The 22,457-nt window shown below is 37.7% G+C and overlaps 1 protein-coding gene across 5 annotated transcripts in view; it reads right to left on the bottom strand.

Annotated features, from left to right (window-relative positions):
* Positions 1–218: 218 nt before the first annotated feature.
* The window catches only part of ARHGAP44 (Rho GTPase activating protein 44), a 163,663-nt gene continuing 141,424 nt past the window's right edge, over positions 219–22,457 (bottom strand). Inside the window, exons 18-22 of one of the 5 annotated variants that reach the window (XR_003568110.1) lie at positions 13,951–14,096; positions 7,238–7,612; positions 4,918–4,970; positions 4,498–4,583; positions 1,480–1,567 (exon numbers count right to left, since the gene is read on the bottom strand). Coding sequence is in view for 3 of the 5 variants with exons in the window: in XM_027850203.1 (XP_027706004.1) it covers positions 1,428–1,567; positions 7,238–7,612; positions 13,951–14,096 (661 nt within the window). In the remaining 2 variants the exon portion in view is untranslated. Of the gene's footprint in view, positions 1,568–4,497; positions 4,584–4,917; positions 4,971–7,237; positions 7,613–13,950; positions 14,097–22,457 lie in introns of all 5 variants that reach the window. The other 4 variants (XR_003568111.1, XM_027850204.1, XM_027850203.1 and 1 more) reach the window with 4 other exon arrangements.

Below are 22,457 nucleotides of genomic sequence, written 5' to 3'. Positions count from 1 at the left end.
GATTGTCAGGGCAGGTAATTCTATCTTCCTTTTTTTATAGATAGGGAATCAGGACAGAAGTTTCAGAATTTGTGCCCAAATCTCACAGCTAGGTAGTGCAATTCTGGGTTTAAACCTACATCTATTGATTCCTCTGAGGCACCAACTTAGATAAACTGAATCTGAGACTTATTCCTTGCATATTTTTTTTTTTATAAATACAATAAAGTATACCATACTTAGTGACAATAAATATTTTAATAGCATTATTTTTTGACAACTTATGCATGTATAAAGGTGATTTCCCCACCCCTTACTACATTTACAAACTAATGAGCTATACTTGTCATTTAAGTGTGCAAAGCCTACAACATCTTTAATTTGCAAATCCTGCAAAGAATTATTTTACAGTGTGTTGGGAAAAATAACAAAGCATTTGAGTTTTCATTGTACATTTGTACATTAGTTTAGATGAAACATCTCAAATAAAACAAATATAGAGATTTCATATATACAAATATAACATTATAGTATGTATATATTTTTTTCAAAGGATAAGACCTTAAACTTTGACTTTGCATGCATGCCTTGAATTTAATTCTTCACTCCATTTATAACTTTAAGCCAAAATTTTTAATCTCCTCTGCCCTGCAATGATCTCTTGGGTCAATGTTCACATGCCCTTTTCCTCATTTCTCTTTCCCTGTCATTGATGTAATCAAATGATGGGAATGATTTATGTCATCAAAGAAAGTATGCAAATACATCTTATAGCATTAGTCTATTCTGTTTGGGAACAGTCCCACTTCCACATGTTAGGACATGGAATTATTGCTATTCAATTGTAATTTTTGAATAAGGAGAGATCCACAGGTTGATGGACATGAGCTTACCTCGTGAACCAAATGCTTACTACTAAGCAAGCTGGTATAATCAAGTGATTATGAGCTCATTAAAGGAAAACATACCATCTTCAGATCTAACAGCTCTTTTTGTGGATGTGAGTTCTCTATCCTTGGGAAGAGTGGGGTAGTCAAATAACAGGTAGACTTCCATGGACTGAAATAGACCTATGTTTGGATGGCAGAGAGTTTTTGCAACTTGTCCCTTTTAGAAACAAGGACTTATTACATAAGCAGTATCTGGATGGAGAGGGGTCAGATGTTACTGCACACAGGGCTGAAGATAGAAATTCACTTAGGTACCAAGTCAAAAGGCAATGATCAAAGAAGGCTAAACTAAGCACCTAAAACAAACAAAACCACTATGTCATCAACACTTGCCATAGATAGGAGATCAGTGGCTTTCTTTAAAGTCCAACTTCATGTTGGCAGTGAAAGAAGAAAGTGCTGATGGAGAATGCTTAGCAAGAGCACTGCGACATACATCCTTGAAGTGTTTCTGGGGGCATGTGTATATACAAGAGTGTTGGGTGAGGAGCTGCAGTGTCAAAGGGCAGTGCTTTCTGACTCTTCCTCTGAGTCTCTTTTCTCAGTCCCTGATTGTCTTGTCATGTGCTCCAGGAGACCCGGGTGGAGTGAAGAACCAAGCTCTACGTGGATAGAAGGGATATCAAAGTGGACAAGATCTGGAAATGTGCAGAGAAAAGTAATTGAAATAGTGCCTCTTGCTAAAAGACACAAGTAGAATCAGCATTAAGGAGCAGGGAATTGTGGCCCATCCCATTACCACTACAGCCTCCCCCCACACACCACACATACATACTCATACACTCTTTTTTTTTAAGAGAGGATACATTTATGACGTAGCATACTACTTAATGCAAAGATGAAGGATATTATCATGTTTGTGATTAGGCTCTTCTTGTTCCTATTTTCCCTACTTGTAATAAGGTTGGAGAGGCTAAGGCATTCCAATTCTGTCCTTAAATTGTAGTTCACACTACAGGCTGATGAGCAGTCACTTCATGTTGCACTAGAATATAAAGTAACCTTATTGGTAATTTTGTCCTATTTCAGTACCATAGTGGGAAAATCCAGACTTCTGGATACTGAGAAGGCTCCAGTTAATTGCCTAGCCAGCTCCCACGAAGAGCTTAAGAAGGTAAATCTGATGCTTTTTGCCACCTCCGTGGAAGCAAAACTTCACTGGGCTTCTCACCCCAACAAGTCTAGGAATAGTTGGAGACAGATTAGATCTCTGTCACATGAGGAAACGTGAAGTGCAGTGACTGGAATTGGATCTCGGACCCTAATTTCAGTCACAATACACTGGTCCAAACCAGAAATCCATTGTCCTAAAGAAGCTCTGGCACTATCCCCTGTTATGACAGATTTATAATCCCTCTTGATTACTCTTAAGGTTATCTTAGTCCCCTTTGCAAAGATATTTCCAAGGGAGAATCGGTCCTCATGGGGGTCAGGGTTTTCACTTTCCATGACTAGCAAGAAGAAAGTACCCGTAAGACCAATGTGTATGTGGAACTCCTAGAACATCTTTATTACCTCTTGTTTGAGGTAACATTCTTGGTTGAAGAAAATGATGGCTGTAATCTCATTCAATCCTGTTATTTACCCTCCCTTAAATGGGTTATCAAGGACTGCTAAGCTAGTGGTGAAGAAATGTGGAATTAATGAGGAGCTACAGAGCTCCAAACAAACACTGGATAGTGGAAACAGCAAAGTACAGGTTTTATGAACGGGATTAGCCACTTGCCTACTACTCTTTCCTACCTCAAATAAAAAAATTAAAATATCTGTAATAATGCAAAACAGGCAACTTGAGTCAGGTTTCTTCTGGTGGAAATGTTGAGAGAGTACCTTCCAGTGTCCTCAGATAAAAAGCCTGGAAACTATACAATCCTTGACCCCCTCAAAGAAATAATGTGATTTCTCCTCTGGGTTTGCTCTTATTTATGTTAAGCTATTTGGCAAGATACAGCACAAGGCTGATTGAATATATATCTTTAATGTATCTTTACATGCCTACCACTGTTTGGTCATTATGTATCCAGAATAACAAAAAGGGGAAGCAAAATAGATCTTCTGTAGCACCGCTCCCCACAAAACAAAGGAAAATGAAGTTCAGCCTTGCAGACCCCTTTCTTTCACTGACCTTTATGGAAAGAAGTTTATTTCTTATTTCTTGGGCAGCTCCAGAAAACATTCTTACCAAGGCTTGGCTCTGGTAGGCCAACCCCATTCTAGCTATAAAGACACAATGATAAGCAGAGATCTTTGGGGCTGAAGAGCCCAGCTATCAGTTGGTGAAATGAGGAAGACTGACAGTCGTGGTATTAGTCCTCCCTTTACCTATGTAGGTGGGCCTGTTTTGGTCACCACAGTGCCAAAAGGAGGAGGCACATGGGCTCCCCTTACTCTTCTGCCTGACATTTAATGCTGTAAGATGGAAAGAGCAATTAGCAAGCAAAGGGAGCAGCCATTGCCCCTATATTATAACAAGCTCACACAATGGCCACTGCAAGTAACCATACTTATAATTGCAATCTTTTCATTCAACTAAAAAGTAGCAGGAGACAAGAATGCCAGTTTTGGCTCACCCTTCTCTCTGTGATCCTAAGAAAGTCAAATTGTCCTTGAATATACTACTCTTAATTCCTTTTGCTATTCAAAGCAAACTGTCCAGTTCTCTAGAAACTTGGTTTTGCACAAAAAAAGGAATACATATCTATCATAATAACCAAAATGCTAATTCACATGGTTGTGTTGTTAGGTGGTGTCAATCTGGGAATGGCTAGAGAACCTGGCTTGAGAATGTTTGAAAGTGGGGCAGCTAGGTAGCGCAGTGGATAGAGCACTGGAACTATTTTTTTTTTAGAACCTTGTTGAGATAACTTTCAAACATTCTCCTTTTTTTTTTTTGGGCAATTGGGGTTAAGTGACTTGCCCAGGGTCACACAGCTAGTAAGTGTCAAGTGTTTGGTCTGAAGCCAGATTTGAACTCAGGTCCTCCTGACTTCAGGGCCAGTTGGTTTTGAATGACAAAGATTTTCCCAAACTGGGCAGATATGTATAGATGTATACATATATACATCTCAGTCTAGATCTGAGTTTTTGTTTTTAAAAATATTCTTTATGGAACACTTTAAGAGAGGCAGCTTATTGTAGTAGAAAGAGTACTGGACTGGGAGGCAGAATATCTGCTTTTAAATTTTTTGCTACCATTTATGTGACCTAGGAACAATTTACTTTGCCTTCCTGAGCTTCAGTTTTCTTATCTGTAAAGTAAGTGAGCTAGACTAGATTATCTGCAGTCCCTTTCATTTAAATTCCTTTGATTTTGTTTTTGGATGCTTGTTCAACCTCCTGAAGGGTCAGTGAAGGTACCAAGAGCAGAAGCAACTATCCCTACTTTACATAGATGTCTCCCATCTGAGATATCTCCTAGCTGAGATAAAAAAGGGTTAACAGGTGGTAGGGGTGACTTCTGTTATAGTGTTCATCCATTAGACCTGGTCAAGTAGCATTATGGCCATCTCTCAATAATTTTGAACTCTTGCATCTGACTTCTAGAGGTACTTTCTCTAAGAACACTTACAGGAAGCATCGAGGATCCAGGCCAAAGTTCACTCTTTGGAAATAGAAAGTCATATGATCAGTCAACCAACAGCACATCAACATCCCCTGGGAGGAGTAACCATAATCAAATAAGGGGAAGGTGCTCATACAAGTATTGAAAAACAATTAATGAAGTGATTTGGGGGAGGAGAGAAGGAAAATTGTTTTTCCTTAATTGGAGCAGAAGAATAGAAAAAGAAGGTCAGCAGTTCTAAGAAGCCAAATAAGCTTACTAATAAATTCATTGTTAGTGAGCTTGTGGAATCAGTAAGAGCCACACAGCCATGCAACTCGGGTTGAGCCACATGCAGAGGTGATGAGTTAGTGACAGCAGCTGTCAAGTTGACCTGGGTTAGCCTTCAGAATTAGAAGGGAGATGGAGACTGGGATGCCAGCTTACCCTGAAAATCCCCCTCATACTTATCCACAATTGCGCCACTCATTGTCAAACAGCTGCAATGACACAATGATAGGATTTGGAGAAAGGAATAAAAACAAGGAAACAACAGAACTGAGAAAATGCTAAAAATCGCAGTAAGGTAGAATTTCAGTTCACACCAGTTAAGCAAACAAAATAATTACAGGTATTATACTACAAGCTACAGAAATTATTTCAGAGACTTGTACAATTAGGACAAAACTCAACAGTAGGGAAAGCAAAAACAGCAATAACAACAAGAAACAATGTGTGTGTATATGTATGTGTGTGTTTGCACAGGGAAATATATATTTGTTCTCCAGCTCAGTGTTCTCAAATTCCACCATTGATTATTTGAAAACTAAAGGCGACTGTCTTTTCAAATGCCTTCTGGTCCCCAGTCCTTCCACAAAAAATTCCAAGCAAAGATATCTCACTCCATTTCTCAAATCAAAGATATGCTTCTTTCTTCCTTTAAATATTTTCCTAACCCTCTTCTTTAAATTGCTCGCAATAATTTCTACTATGCTTTTCTTCTTATACTTGGGTAGGGTAGAAAAGCAGAAAGATGCAACTCATTATGAGAGTAGTTTGTATCTAATTAGTACAATGCTGTCCTGGGATTTTTTTTTTTTTTTTTGGTTACAGAGATCATTGGTTTGGGATGTATTATTATTATTATTAAAAAATCAGTTTGAGGACAAGGATGCTGGATAACCAAGAATATGTTAACAGCAAATATTCATTAGTGAATATGCCTTAGCTTGAAAGGCTAAGGTGTGTCTTTAGGGAAAAGACACTACCACAACAATAGACTCACTTAATGAAGCAAGCTATAGAGGGGGAAAATGGTGTTCAAATATGTTTTTCAAGGACTCTTCCTATAACTTAATAACCATACATACATGCAGTTTCCCAAAGCTTGTTATAATCCATCATAGTGGATTATAACCTCACAACCTTGTTGTGAGAATCAAATGAGATAATATTTGTAAAAAGTGTCTAGCACAGTTCCTGGCACATAATAGGCATTATACAAGTGCTTATTCCTTTTCACCATTATAGTGATTGCTGACTGATTATAAAACATTCTTAATAACTATTAAAGCCATTGGATGGCTTAAAATGCAATGAAAAATGTGATAAGAAGCTTTGGACAATGTCTAAAAATAAAGTTGCCCATTCGTGAAATCTTAAAAGTGACATGAAAATGACTGTTAGTATCAAAGTAAGCAGGGAGAAGACTAGGATTATTTTCTAAGAGGACATCCTTTTCTGATCCTGGTGTCAACCACCAAGCTATCTGTTCTCTCAGTTGAGGTTTGCCTGACCTCTTCCAAAGCTTTTGACTTCCTAAAGAGTGGGAACTTTTATAGCATTAATCAGTCATATCAGGTGTGTTTTAAAACTCACCTTTAAATCTATACTTGAGCTTGGTCAGTGCCATGAAAGAAAGGTTTTAAAAGTGCTTTCTTCTTTCTTATTCAACAAATCACACCTACTGAACATATCTGTGGATTGGACTTTCATACTTAAGAATGGAAAAATTAATTTAGCTTAGTAATAATAGCTCAGTTTTTATTTTATTTAATTTAAATTTCTTGAAATAAAGACCTAAAGATAAATTATAGTTCACCATTTAGGATCTTAACCAAAACTATACACCATTGAGATTCTTAATTTGGGTAAAGAGGAATGATATCTCAATATATTTTTGTAAACTTGGGTCCTTTCTTCCTGTAATTAGTATCCTGTTGACATAGACTATCATGTTCAATAGGCTAATTACACTAATAGGAAGAAAATGTCTTAAATTATGTTTATCCTATCTTACTTTGGAACTCAGACAAGTTCTGTGACCTTCTATATTTCACACAGCAACAGAAATCTCCCAAATCTTTAAACATAAAAGACAGAGATGCCTATTTTGATGTTTGTTAATTCATTAGTTAACCATGTTCCTATCACTTTTCACAGTTTCAAAGGCTCTTTTTCAAGGTTTACTTCTCCAGAAAAATTCAAAATGCATGGAACTCCAAGAGCGTGTAGGTGTCAATGTCAAAATGCTAAGAGCATAAAGAGAACCTGGGCTCTTTGCAAGCTGACCTAAATTCTAGCTGCTTTTCAATGGGTTTGTTGCTAGGAGTAAAAAGATGTTATCTTAGAAGTTACACATGACACCACTACAACAATCTCAATGGTAAATAGAAATTGATTAACCATCAATAAAATCAAATAACCTCTCTGTTCATATTCTACTAAAGTTCATAAAAAATTTCTAGAGAGCCAGTGGCTTGGTTACCTGTAGACATGCTTTCCCCAGAGGACATGCCATCTATCACAAGGTGGTCCACAGACTGTGAACCAGAGCCAGAAGTGTTTACTGTAGGAGGCTGTGGAGGTGGCAGCGTGGGCCTCTGTCGAGGCTTAGGAGTAGGCCGTGATTTGGTTAAAGTGCTTGTGATGACAGGAGTAGATAGGGATAGCGTTGTAGCAGGGGGAAGCTGGCCTGAAACCAATAAGTAACCTTGAGGGTAATTCAGTCCATAGGGAGAAGGGGTACTTGGAGGTGTAGGAGACAGGCTGACTGGGGATGGCTGGCCAGCAGACTGGTCAGTCATACCACCTAACTGACTGAAGGTGACCTTGGGTGGTATTGGTGCCAGCTTCTTTGAAACTGAAAGAAAAAAAATTTAAATACTATTAAATTAAGCTCACTTCATTTGGTTTCTAAATATACTTTCATACTCTTACGCTGGCCTTTTACTAAATCTGATAGGTACTGAAAACTGTATTGGCTTCACAACATTAACCTATTCATTTAACAATCATTTATGTAGAACTTATTACATGCAATATAAAATTAGAATAAATTAAATGGTAAGGGTTCAGACATCAAAAGAGTATACCAAACAGGTTAGTACTAGATTCCCTGCAAATTTCTACCGTATTATTTTCTACTGTTATGAGTTTTACTGCTGTGCATAATGGCCACTACATCCAGACACTAGAAGAGTACAAAACTGGAGAAGTAACTACAGAGAATTTTCCAAAATAAAGAACACTAATCTGAATAATTGAATTATGACGAAATAACTGAATTATGCCTGTAATAACCCCATTATTTTTCCTCCCTGAAATCACAGACCTTAAGCATATTTATTTCTAGTAACAAATTTATATTTGGTACATCATGTTAGATCTAGCTTAATTTCAGCTTTTTTTGAGGGGAATGGGAGTTATTGTTGAAACTTAGAGTTGGAATGGAAATCTGGGTACTACATGTATTAGTTTTGGGGAGTGAAATTCTTCCTGTTTATTATGACACATACCATCTGCTTGCAGAACCCTATAGGAGGGTACCTTCTCCAACCCATGGTCGAGCTCTGTACTATGCTGTACTCGGTACCATTGCTAATGAAAGTATATGGCACTGTTCTAGGTACTTTAACACTAAGCTCTCAGAAATGGTAGTGACAAGTATCGAAGGAAATTTGTGTCACTGAATGCAGTGGTAAGGGATGAGTCTGGAGCATCTAAACAAAGTTCCAGATGAGAAGGTGATATTTACACTTTTTATAAAGTTAAAATATTTAAGTATATCATGAAAATTGAGTCAACATAGTGCCCACATAATTAGCCAACTTGGTGAATCTAATCTAAAGTACAACTGGACTGGTTGGTTGGGTATCATATTGATAATACATTGAGTGAATGACCAAATTTTTAATGTTTCATAGAAAGACTGCTGTATTTAGGATCTGAGGACCTGCATTCAAATCTTTACTCTGCCTGTGTGACCTGAGGCAAGCCTCTTCACTTCTCTGAACCTCAGTTTCCTCATTTGTAAAATGAAGGGGCTGGAATGGATGGCCTTCCTGATTCTAAATCTACAAAACTAGATATCCTATTCAATGCAAATATGCCAATTTCTCAGTGTTTCCCCACCTCTTCTAAGTGATAAATTGGAATTGACAGCTAGAGGTGTAAAAAAGGGAGACTATTTACAACTAGATTGAAACAAAAAGCTCATCGAACTATTGATCAGAAAACAAATCAAAGTTCAATTTAAGATCATTAGAAACTTCTTAATTTGGAAGGAAGAACTCAAGATGGAGAACTTTGATGTCTGCCTGAGTCATTTAATTGATTCTAGGTAAATCATTTTACTTCCCTATTCCTCAGTTTCTTCATTTGTAAAAAAGCGGGAAAATGATATCACCTCCAAGTTTTTCTCCTGCTGTCTCTTCACTCACTGGCTTCTCTCCCTATTTGAATAGCTTCTCCATCATTCTAGTGGCTGATGAGAAAAACTATAATCCCCCATCTCCCACCTGGAAACATGTAAATACAAACTAAAGATTTCTTAGCCACTTTTGGGTATTGAAGAGGATAGCTCAAAAAGGAAGACTCGGACAATTAGGCTTCTTTCAACCACCTGGGGCTTTTCCCACTTCTTTATTTCTTTTATTCTGCCCCAGTAACCCCTCTCAAAACTACTCAAATAAAATCATTCAGTCCTAGCTCTTTGGTGAAGACTGTATGTCTTCACTTACCTTGTTCTGTGACTCTAAATGGTTTAAAAAGGTTCACATCAGCATGCTCAGATCCCTAGGTCTTAAAATTCAGTGTTCTCTGGCAATCTCTGTCTCACCAATTGCCTTGTTGCCCTGGAGAAACCTTTGCCCTTACATGCTGCTGTCCTGATTGGTCTCAAAGCACTAGTTCAGAAAATCCCCGCCAGCCACTGTGCTTCACTTCCTTCTTTCCAACTCTCTCCTTTTCACATGATTTGCTGCTATGAAGATAGCCTTTTCTCCCCTCCTAGTTATATGATCTCTGCTATTGTTCCTGGATGGGGCATGTCAATCTATGGCCCTGTTGTCCTACCCACTGAAACACCCCTCTCTGGCCACCCTTTGTTGTCTCTTCCCATCAGAATATAGATTCCTAGAAGTCAAGAACAGTCTTTACTTTTGTGTTTTTATCCTGAGCACTCAGCATTATGCTTGACATTAGTAAGCACTTAATAAATTTTTTTTCACTTTTTAATTTTATTTGCCTTAACTTCTTACTCCTCTAGCTTCTATTCTTTTTTTCCTCTCAATGATCATGAAAGAGTATTAATAACAAATGCATTGTCTTCAATGGAAAATGTACTGCAATAGTAAACAAAATTAGAGATAGAAGAAAATATCATTAGAAAACTTCAAACCTGCCAGGATTGTAAGCCAGTTGGTTCTAGAAGAAATACTGTCCCAGGTCACAAAATAACAAGGTTCCAAAGTTGGAAGGAACCTCAGTTGGCTATCCAGTCCAACCTATAACTAAATACAAATTTCAAGTACAATACACCTGAGAAAAGGTCATCTAGCCTTTGTTTAAAGACCTTCAGTGAAGGAGAACCTATCAGTTACCAAAGTAGCCCATTCCATTTTTAATTAGCTCTAATTCTAGGAGACTTGATATCAAGCCTAAATTGGCCTCCTTGGGACTTATAACTTTTGCTTTTGCCCTTTGAGGCTAAAGTCTAATCTCTTTCCTGATGTGATAACTTTTAAAGTCTTCAATGAGACATCAGTAACTATTTCTCTTCTCATATAGAAAAAGAAAATCTACTTATTTAAAAAATATTTTTTTCTGGTTCACTCCATTTGCCTGGAAGAAAAACTACATTTTTAATAAAAATTTTCTCATCCTACTCTGGGCACAAACTTCCAAATTAAGCTTGATAATACAGCTAGGTATCTAACCAATGGGGAACTTAAAATATATGTTCACAGTTTGGTTTAGCCCTCGGTTGGGGGTTAGGAGGTGGGATAGGGGAGGAAACAAACATTTATATAGTGCCAGGAGCTGTGCTAAGTGATTAATAAATATTATCTTATTTGGTCCTCACAACAACCCTGAGAGGTAAGTACTGTTATATTCAGTTGAGGAAACTGAGATAGACAGAGATTAAGTGATTTGCCCAGAGTCATATAGCTATTATGGTCTTAGGCTGGATTTGAACACAGGTCTTCATGGCTCCAGGACCAGTGAGCTATCCATTGTGCGATCAGATGAGTAGGTAAAATTATCTTTAATTACATAAATATCTTTCCTAGGACAGATGATTTTAAAATCCAAGGAAAGTAAATATATTTAATTCGTCCTTAACAGTGAATCTTATTTGCTTTTATGCTTGGCAAGTTAGTGGAATATATTACAAAATATTTTTTCAGTGAAATAAGTAATTAATGTACTAGAAGAAAGAAAATAGTTTCTATGCAAATATGATACTTGTCAAATCTGGTACATCTAGAGTTCTTTGATAAGCTAAGCAAGAATATGAACAAGGAGCAGAAAGTGTATCTAATTTATAAAGACTCTCTTTTAAAAAAATAAACATAGATAAGATTCCATTCCAACAGTTCAAAAGATTGAGTCACTGTAAAATTCAAAAATGGGTAAAATTTCACTAAAGGTAGGTGACTGGCTGAAAGAAACAAACATAAAGATATATGAATGACAATTCCTCAGGGATTAGCGATGGAACAAGTCATTTTGTAAAGGTTTTTCACAAATCAATTAATGATTTAATATACATTTTTAATCACATACTATGTGCCAGGCATTGTGCTAGGTGCCAGAAATGCAAATGCAAAAGCAAGGGAGTCCTGTCCTCTAAGCTTATATTCTACTGGCAGGAGGTTGAGGGAGATAAAGTATGTTGACAGATAAATAAATAAAGGACCTATTTTAAAAACACAAAGTGATTTGGCGAATGTAATGCCTCTTGAAACATGTGGTACTTGAACCAAGAAAAGCCTAGGGGTTCCAAGAGATCAAGGTGAGTGTGGAGAATATTCCAAGTATAAGCACACCTTATGCAAAGGCATAGAATTAGGAAAGGGAATACTGTGTACAGGGAATAGCAAACAGGACAGTTTGGCTGGAACATGGTTTCTGAAAGGTAATATATGAGGTATAATTGTCTGGATAGGCTGAAGCCATATTATCAAGGGCTTTAAAAATCAAAATAGAGAAATGTGTATTTTATTCTAGAGGCAACAGGGAACCACTAAAGTTTCCTGAGAAGGATAGTGACATAGTTGGACTCATACTTCAGGAATTTGAATTTGGTAGCTGAGTTCAGACTAGATGGGAGTGGAAATTGGAGGAGAAATGCAGGGAGATCAATTATAAGGCCATTGTAATAGGCCAGTGTAATTTCCCATTTTGGGATTATGAACCATGACACATGGTAGATGAGACATGGAGGATGATCCAGGAAAAGGAGAAGGAGGAAGACATCAGACAGATAGAAAGGAAAATTACCATGACAGACCAGAGTCACAAAAACCCAGACAGGAGAAAGTATCCGAAAGGAGGAGGTAGTTAACAGTGTTAAATGCTGTAGAAACATAAAAAGAATGAGAACTGAGAAAAAGACCGTTAGATTTAGCACTAAAGAGATCATTGATAACCTTGGAGAGAGCAGTTTAAGTCAAGTGTAGGGAATGGAAGTTAGATGACAAGATGATGAGAAGTGAATTAGAGGTGAGAAAGTGCTGAAAGAAAGTCCAGGCAACTTTTTCTATGTCTTTGGCTGTGAAGAGGAGGAAAGCTACATAGGATGATGCTCTTCTGAGAAATGAAATGCCATGTGAATGATGATTATGTAAATACTACATTGTGAGATGCACAAAGTAGTCATTTAGAGATTTCCTTGAAGATGTACTACACTGCTGCAGTTAGAGTCCTGCCCTTGTATAAAACTATGGTGTACTCACACTTGGATCTCAGAGGTCAGAGACTGAGAAACCCTAAGAAAAGGTAAATTCAAATGATAAAGATAATGTAGAAACAGTTGAATAAGAATGCAGTAAGAATCAGGGCTCTTCAGCTCTAAAAGATGAACACCAAAATGAATATAGTTAATTTCAGTTATGAAGAGGATAGCATGGAATCAATTTCAACAAATCCTTGTACCAAGGAGGCAATGAAAGCTAAAATGAGTAAATGTAGTTCAAATAAAAATATTATTTTATTTTTGAATGAACTTGCAATTTATCAACATATAGAGCTCCCAATAAAGAAATTATCTCTACTAATATAGCATGGCACCTGCCCTACAACTTATAGTCTTGGAAAGCTGGATGAGCCACTTGGAAGTTAAGTGTCTTTGCTGAGGGTAACACAGCTAGTATGTGTCAGAGATCAGACCTGAAACCAGGTGGTCTTCTTGACTCTGAGGTCAGGAATGCTGACCTCATAGCTATGCTCTATACAACACTGTTTCTCAAATTAATTTAATTTTTATTTTACCAGTTATAAATGTATGGAGTTTGTTAACCTAAGAAGCACTGTCCACTCAAAAAAACATGTGGCTAAATTCCTGAATCATGGACCCAAGATCATTTATTAGCAATTTATCAAAGGTAATGTTAGACTTTGAAACTGACCTCAAGGAGAATAGTTATGTTCTTTCTATAGTATGTCTTTTGGTGCCACTGCCAAAGATGGTACACTGGTCTGGATGAGCTAGTTGGGTAGTTCATATGTGTCCCTGATGCCATAGTCCCCTTAACACTCAAGTCTTGGTAGAAGTGAATAATACCCTCTGTCCTGCTAGGTTCTACTAGCTGTGACAGTGAGAAACATAGTGAACAAAGCTAAGGGAAAGAAGGTTCCTACACACTGCTAGATTTGTCTGTAGCATATTAGTGCTGGAAGTGGGCTTTAGAGATTACTGATTCCAAGTCTTCATTTTACAGAGGAGAAAACAGGCACTAAGTGAGTTTATAATTCACCTAAGGTTATAAAGACACATCTGAATATGAGTATAGGGCAAAGTGGTGAGATGATACCCTTCAAATTCAAATTGTAGACAGTAACACTAGGTACTATCTATTAAGTCCTACAGCTGTTGCCTTTGTGTGCCTGGTTTAAAGGAAGTTTAAAACTAGTTTAAACTCAAACCCTTAGTGGGCTGAAGACAAGGACTAATGAGAAAGGAGACAAAAGTAATACCTTTCCGGAGTGTGTGAGGGCTCTGATCTGTGGGGGGCTGGCTGAGAGTGGTCATTGGCTGTGTACTCACACAGAGGACCCCGTGACTGGAGCTTTGACTCTCCTTTTGCCCAGACCCTGAAGAAAGCTCCTTGCTTTGTAAAGTGCTGAAACAAACACAAGGAATGACATATAAATTTATTAAAACCCAACATCACCTCTACCTAATGAAAATGCTAATCATTTTTCAAGGCACAAGTCAAATCTCCACAAAAGGGGAAGTCCTTGCTAGCCAATTCAGTCAATCACTAGACATCTCCCTTCTCTGAACTTTGGTAGCACTAATTGTCTATACCACTCATATGGCACTTATATTCTACCTTTTCAAGTCTATAAGTCTCCCCTACTAGATTGTAAACTTCTTGAAGGCAAGGCCTGTGTCTTTCTTTTCTTTTCCTTCTATCTTGTTCTGTTCCAAGTATAATCCTTGAAAATTGAGGATAACTGGCAAATATTTGATTATTCAATGGATACTCCCAATAAGTCTAAACCAGAATATCACAGATGTTTCAGTACTTTTTTCTCCATTCCTTAGTTGATTAGCAAAGTTTTCCATTTTAAGAGATAAAAGTACATAGAAGCAAGGCCCTGTTTAGGAATTCTTGAACCCCTTTCCATCCTCTGGCAGTCAGCCTTCCAATCCCTAGGGTGAAGCATTTCAAAGTATTTTCTGTTAGGTAAATGAAATTTCAAAATCAATCCCTGAACTATTTTTATTTTTTAAAATTTATTTATTTTTAGTTTTCAACATTAACTTTTATAATATTTTGAATTCTAAATCCCCCCCTTTCTTCCCAAGATGGCATGCAATCTGATATAGGTCATATATCTGCAAACACATTTCCACATTAGTTATGTTGTGAAAGAAGAATCAGAACAAAAGGGGAAAACCATGAGAAAGAAAAAAACAAAAAAAGGGGAAAATAGTATGCTTCGATCTGTATTCAGACTCCATAGTTCTTTCTCTGGATGTGGATAGCATTTTGCATTATGAGTCTTTTGCAATTGACTTAGATCATTGCATTGCTGAGATGAGTTAAGTTTATCAAGGTCGGTCATCACAGAATGTTGCTGTTACTGTGTACAATGTTCTCCTGTTTCTGCTCACTTCACTTAACATCAGTTCATGCAAGTCTTTCCAGGTTTTTCTGAAATCTCCTAGCTCATCATTTCTTATGGAACAAGAGCATTCCATTACATTTATATAACACAACTTCTTCAGCCATTCCCCAATTGATGGGCATCCGCTCAATGTCCAATTCTTTGTCACCACAGAAAGAGCTGCTATAAATATTTTTTGTACACGTGGGTCCTTTTCCCATTTGTATCATCTCTTTGGGATACAGATCTAGTAGTGGTACTGTTGGATCAAAGGGATCACAGTTGCTGGATGACAGTTTTATAGCCCTTTGGGCATAGTTCCAAATTGCTCTCCAGAATGGTTGGATCAGTTCACAATTCCCTGGAAGTATTTTTAAAGCCCTCCCCCTACCCTCCAATCTTCAAGCTATGACCATCCCCACCCCAATGGTATGGTCCTGAAAGACCTTTGAAGCCTGGCAAGAACCACCATCAGGTGGTTCACTGATCTACTGATTCTTATAATCTCTCTCTCTTGTAAGTAATGGTGAATCCTGGGACCTGCTCTCAAACCCCAGAACCACAGCCCACTAATATTCCTACAGACACTGCCAATGTAAATGATGTTCTTAGAGACATTTCAGTCATGTAAATAAGGGTCTTGGGATCACTCAACCCCAAAAGGAGATTCAACCACTACCTTATGTCTTCTTCTCAGAACCACTGCATGTTAAATGACATCCAGGTCTATTATAAGTATGGTAAAGGAAAGGGACTTTCACAGTGGTCTTCTCACAGTGGCTGCTTCTCTTCCCCAAATCCTAAGGGATTATTATTATATCTATTATGGCTTTGTGATTTATTTGTAATTATTTATCAAAAATTTATCAGACACCTATGGACTTTAATTGGCTAGTAATTATTCCTATGAGAGATTAGAGTGGCTTGTAAACAAAGTCAGGACAACTGATATTAAAGTTCAAACAATCTTTCATTAGAAGAACAAAGCAGGCACAGCCAAACAAAAATTTATCAGGTAACTCCTGGGTTGGCTATTTTCAATGACCCAGGAGAGCTGAAATACTGGAGTAGAAATTGAAAGAGGTAAATTTTTTTCCTCAGAGAAGGGGCAAATCTAGTTTTTTCCTGTACCTTTTTGGGCATTAGCTCATTCTGATTCATCTTTTGTCTCCTCAGTTTGGATAAAAGGAAATTGTGGCTTCTTGCTTTCTTAGTCAGGTAAGACATCTTTTGACCATCCCAAACTGCAATAATCACCCTCTCACTCATTTGATTCAATATGTCAGAAAAGGCTGCATGGAGGGCGTGTGTATGTGTGTGTGTGTGTGTGTGTATAAGAGAGAGACAGAGAGACAGAGACGGAGAAAGAGAGAGATGGTAAGGAGTCAAGAAATAGTTGTATGCTTAGGAGACTGAGAGGATAGTGGTGCCTTTGACCAAGTAATATGGTAGTCTGGAAGGGGAAAAGGATTTTTTGGAAAAATTAATTAGTTTAGTTTTTGATAAATTGAGTTTAAGAAGTCTATAGCAGAGAGAATTCTGTGAAGATGGTGGAGTAGGTCAGAAAATTCCAGGCTCTCCAGATTTCCCTGACAAGACAAAATAGGATGAACATAGAGTGGTAAAAATAAACAATAGTTGGGAAGAACAGTGGTCCTTCTGGGACAACTGGAGAAGATCCAAAGAAAAATCCCAAGACTGAGATTTGGTCCCTGTGAAGTCTAAACACCTCCAGGCTAGTTCCACTGAAAGAGCAAGCGGTTAGCCCTGGGGCTAGCCGGGTTGGGAGATAACCTTGGCCCCAGCCACAGGAGATTTCACACACTGGACAGTGTGGGGTGTCAGGCATTTGAGCAGGGGAAGACTGAGGGAATCTTTGCTGATAAGGCATGTCAGGCCCAGCTGTGCTGCTGAGATGTGGCCCTGGGAGAAAAGGAACCAGAACACTCCCAGTGAGTACAGAAGCAGTGGGGCCTGGACGCCACTGGCTGTAAGCACTTGCAGGACAGTAGAGTTCTTGGTTTTGGTTCTAGGCCAGAGGGGAGAACTGAAGGAGGATCTGAAGCTAGAGGCATTCATACCCCATACCCACACCCCAGGACTAGAGGTGATTGCAATAACAAGCTGCTACAAATAAAAAAAAAGTGAGCAGGCAAAGGAGAAAGAACCCAACCATAGAAAGTTACTATGAGAACAGAGAAGATCAGGGTTCATCTTCAGATGAGGATACTGAAGCAAAAAAAAAAAAATAAGCCTTTCCTACCCCAAAGAGTAGTCATGGTCATCTGCCCAAAAAAAATTCATAGAAGAACTTTAAAAAGACTTTAAAAATCAATATTTATTAAAAATCAAAATTTAAAAATCAAATGAGAAAGATTGAGGAAAAAAAAATAAGAACCATCCAAGAGAAACAAGAAGATTATGATAAGAAAGTCAACCAATTGGAAAAGGAGATCTAGAACTGTAAGGAAGAAAACAACTCCTTGAAAATTAGAATTGGGTAAGGGGAAGCCAGACAAGTTATAAGAGATCAAGAAATAATAAAACAAAACATAAAGAATGAAAAATAGTAGAGAAAGTGAAACACCTCATAAGAAGAACAACTGATCTAGAGAACAGATCAAGAAGAGAAAACATGAGAATAATCAGACTACCTGAAATCTATGACCAAAAAAAATAATCTTGATACACAATAATAGAAGAAATAATTAAAGAAAATTGTCCTGAAGTGTTAGAACAAAAGGGGAAAGCAGAAATAAAAAAACTCCACCAATCACCACCTGAAAGAGATCCTATGAGGAAAACCTACAGGAATATATAGCTAGATTCTGAAACCCCCAGGTCAAGGATAAAATATTATGAGCAGCAAGGAAAAAAAAAACAATTCAAATATGGTAGAGCTACAGTTAGAATCACACAAGACCCAGCAGTGGTGACCCTAAAACAACCGCTGGTTTTAGAACATTATATATCAAAGAGCAAAAGAACTGGGGTTGCAGCCAAAAATATCATAGCCTGCAAAGTTAAGTATAATCCTGAATAAAAAAAAAAAGATATTCAATGAATTGCCAGATTTTCAGGATTTTGTTGCAAAAACCTGAACTTAATAGAATAGTTGACATACAAGATCCTACATATCAAAGACAAGGGAATCAATTAGATCAGACTTTACTTTTTATATGAGGAAATGTAAAATGTATGTCTATGATTATTTTTAGTAATTAGGTAGTTCGAAAGAAAGATTGGGGTAGAAATGAGTACTGTGTGATTCTAAAAAGTAAAACTTTAGGAAAAGGTAAAAAGATTAATTATACAAATGGGGTGTGAAAGGAAGAGGAAGGAAGATGGGTGGAGGAATTAGATGGGTGAGGAAGACTGGTAGTTCTGGAATCCTACCCTCATCGGGAATAGGTTAAAGAGGAAACAATACATATATGTCTAAAAGGGTATAAAAGTCTTCTAAATTCAGAAAGAAATAAAAGGCTAAGGGGATAGGGAGTGAGAAGAGGATGAGGGAAGGATTTTTAGAGGGAACCCTACTTACATCAGACCTGGGTTAAAGATAGAACTACATCTATATCTTTATATCTATATCTGTCTATGAATAAAAGTCTTCTAAGTATATAAAGAAATAAAAGAGTGAGGTAATAGGATGGGGAGTACAGAAGGGTGTTTAGATTAATAGGAATGGAATAAAGAGGGAATAACATATATAAGGAGAGTTTCTGTGGCAAGTGGGATAGTGAGCAAATTAGAGAGGTATAAAAGGATTTCCCAGTTGTTATGAGATTGCACTTGAGATTACATAATATGAATATATTTGTTATAAACCTGGTCAGGAAGTGCCAGTGTAGAATTGAACTGGTTTATAAAAATGACTATAAAACTCTTCCAAATGCAGAAAGAAACAAGAAGGTAAGGGGAAAGGGTGGGGAGGAAAGGATAAGGGAGGGATCTTTGGAGGATGGGGTAAGTTGAGTAATAGGAGGACAAGGGAGTGGGTAGAAGTAGAAGAGTCAGGAGGGATAGGAAATAAGAGATACATACAAACATAAAATAAAGATCAGGAATAGAATTCATTAGGGAAAAAAAAGTAGGGTTAGTGAGCATGATCTCAGAAAAAATTAAAGCTAAAATAGATTTAATCAAAAGAGAAAATAGGGAAATTACAGTATATGTCGGTCACATTAACCAATATTGCTTTAGACCACTTAAAATAACTAGACAGCATCAGGTTGGAATATTGCTGTGGTGTAGGAAATGAGTTGGTGGACTTAGAAAAATATGGAAAGACTTGGACTTATCAATGAAGATGTTATTCACCCTCAGGGAAACAGAGGGTAAATAAGTATAGTACAATCTTACATAGATGCACATGAATGTATATATCTATATGTGAGTATGATTATAGATATCTAAGTATGTGTATAGGCATATATATGTGTGTATATATGTATGTGTGTATATGTATATCTTACATGTATATATACACACACATATATAAAATGTGTATATATAAAATTTATATACATATAAAATTTGCACTTAGTTGTAGCCTTCTTGGGGGTGGGAGGGAGAAAGGGGAGAAAAGAACAAAATAAAAAGTGCACAGCAGAGAATAAAAGCAAGGAAGCAAAAAAAGATGGACAGCTCTGAACACAATATGTAGTATTTATTATATAGGCTTTCTTGAAATGTTAATTTATTGCTGTATATTTTAAATTTTCTCTTATGTTCTGCCATACACATGGCAATACCTTTTTTCTTATTGTGTATTTAAGTTTAAAATAAAATTTTTAAAAAGAAGTCTATAGCATAATTAGCTTTAGATGTCTTCTAATAGGCAGTTGGAGATGTAAGCCTGGAGGTCAGTAGAAAGATTAGGGCTGCGTAAGTTATTTGAGAATCATCAGTATTGAGATGGTAATTGAATCCATAGGAGTTCATGAGATTGCCAAGTGAAATAATATAGAAGGAGAAGATAAGAGGCCCAGGAGTGAGTTCTGTGGGACATCAATGATTAGCAGAAATATCCTGAATGAAGATCCAGCAAAGGAGACTGAGAAGTCAGACAGGTAAGAGGAGGAGAACCAGGAGAAAATGGTGTTTTTAAAACTTAGAGAGAAGAGACTGTCAAGGAGAAGAATGTGATCCATTGATCAAAGGCTGCCTAGAGGTCACAAAGCATGAGGACAGAGAAAAGGCCTTTGTATTTGGCAATTAAGAGATCATTGGTAACTTTGGAGAAACTTTTGGTTGAATGGTTAAGTTGGAAGTAAGACTGTAGAAAACTAAGAAGAGAGTTTGAGGAGACAAAGTGTAGGCATCTATTGTATACGGCCTTCTTAAGAAGTTTAGCCACAAAATGCAGGAGGGATATATGAGACAATGATTAGTGGGAAAGGATCAGGTAAGGGTTTTGTTTGTTTGTTTGTTTGTTTAATGATGTGAGGGACACAGGCCTGTTTGTAGGCAGTAAGGAAGCAGCCAGTGCTCTGGAAGAGATTGAAGGTGAAAGAATGGAGATGACAGAGGGATCAATCTTCTGAAAGAGCCTGGATGAAATGGGATGAAATATGTAGAGGGTTGTGGTCTTAGCAAGAAGTGCTGCTTCATCATGTTAGACAGGGGTGAAGGAGGAGATAGTGGCAAAAGGGATATGAATGATGTCAGATAAAGAGGAGGAGAGAAGGAGCTCTTGGTGAAAGGGCTCTTTTTTTTTTTTTCCCAGCAAAACAGCTGAGAGGGTAGGGAGAAGAGGAGTCATGAGAGGCTTGAGATGGGAAGAAAAGATTTAGGACAGCTTCTGTGGCAAGTGGGATAGTGAGCAAATTAGAGAGGTATAAAAGGATGTCCCAGTAGCTGTGAGGTTGCACTTGGGATTATGTAATATGAATATATTTGTTATAAACCTGGTCAGAAAGTGCGAGATTTTCTCCTCCTTTACTCAGCAGAAAGCATGTAGGATTGAAGGCAGTGGATGGTGGGAATGAAGTTTAGGCTTAGCAGAATACAATCAGTTATATGGTAAAGGAACCAGGGATTCAAGAGGACAGTGTGGAATTGAACTGGTTTATTAATGGTCAAGATGAAGAAAAAGATGGAGCCAAGATGATGGAGTAGAGAAGCGCTCAGCCTAGGTATCTCAAATTTCCCTCTAAACAGCTCTAAAATAACACCTTGAATTAAATTCTGGATTGGCAGAACCAAAAAAAAGGCTGGATAGAACAATTTTCCAGCCCAAGACAACTTAGGAGGTTGGAAGGAAAGGTCTGTCTCACCTCTGTAGTGGTGGACTCTAGCTGCACAGCACAGGCTGTGCCTTGGAAGTATCTGTATTGGTGGCAACAGCAGCTTCGGGAGCTCTCAACCGTGAGACACTCAAGGGTTGAACAACTGGTCAGCAGGAGATTGTGGGGGACCCTTTGCTGGTGTTGGGTTCAGGACTCTGTTGCCCATACTCAATTCTGGATCAAACTCAGGGCCAAAAGGAGTGATAGTACTTGTGGTTGCAAGGGTACAGGAGCGCTGGTCAGGTTCCAAGGCAGAGAGGAATGCTTGTGGTTACTTACAGGGGAGTAGGAACCTGGTCTCAATTCCAAAACAGAAGGAAGCACTAGCAATTACAACTGAAGGAGAGCAGGGGACCTGGTCACAGTCCCAGGATCAGGAGGAGTGTTAGCAGTGGTGGCTACAAGGGAACATGGTTCCTTTCTGGGTAAAGATCAGAGCACAGGCAAGGAAAGCAGTGACCACACTGCTTAGAGAATACCACCTTGGAAGCACTAAAAACCTACAGACCTCCAGAGATAACTCTGAAAATGACAGCAGGAAAGGCCTGAAACTTGGGACAGTGCCCCCTCTCCCAAAGGAACAGAGTCCAACTTTAACATTAAGCTATAAGTCAAGGAAATGGCTGGAAAGATGAGCAAACAACAAAAAAATAACTTGACCATAGAAAGTTTCTATGGTGACAGGGAATACCAAGAAACAAATACAGAAGATAACAAAACCAAAACAGCAACATGCAAGGATTCAATGAAAAATGTGAGTTGGTCACAGGCTCAAAAAGAATCCCTGGAAGCTCTTAAAAAAACAAAACAAAACAAAAAACTTTAAATGTCAAATAAAAAAAATTGGGAAAAGAAATAACAGCGAGGCAAGAATCAACAGCTTGGTAAAGAGGCACAAAAAAATAATGAAGAACACCTTATAAATGAATACTGAATAACACTTTAAAAAACAAAATTGACCAAATGGTAAAAGAGGCACAAAAATCCACTGAAGAGTAGAATGCCTTAAGAAGCAGAATTTGTCAAATAGAACAAGAGGTACAAAAATTCACCAAAGAAGAGAATTCCTTTAAG

Source organism: Vombatus ursinus, unplaced genomic scaffold (genome assembly GCF_900497805.2).
Source record: "Vombatus ursinus unplaced genomic scaffold, bare-nosed wombat genome assembly UNPS02008996.1, whole genome shotgun sequence".
In the NCBI taxonomy this organism is placed as follows: Eukaryota; Metazoa; Chordata; class Mammalia; order Diprotodontia; family Vombatidae; genus Vombatus; species Vombatus ursinus.
This window is presented reverse-complemented; position numbering and strand designations above follow the sequence as displayed.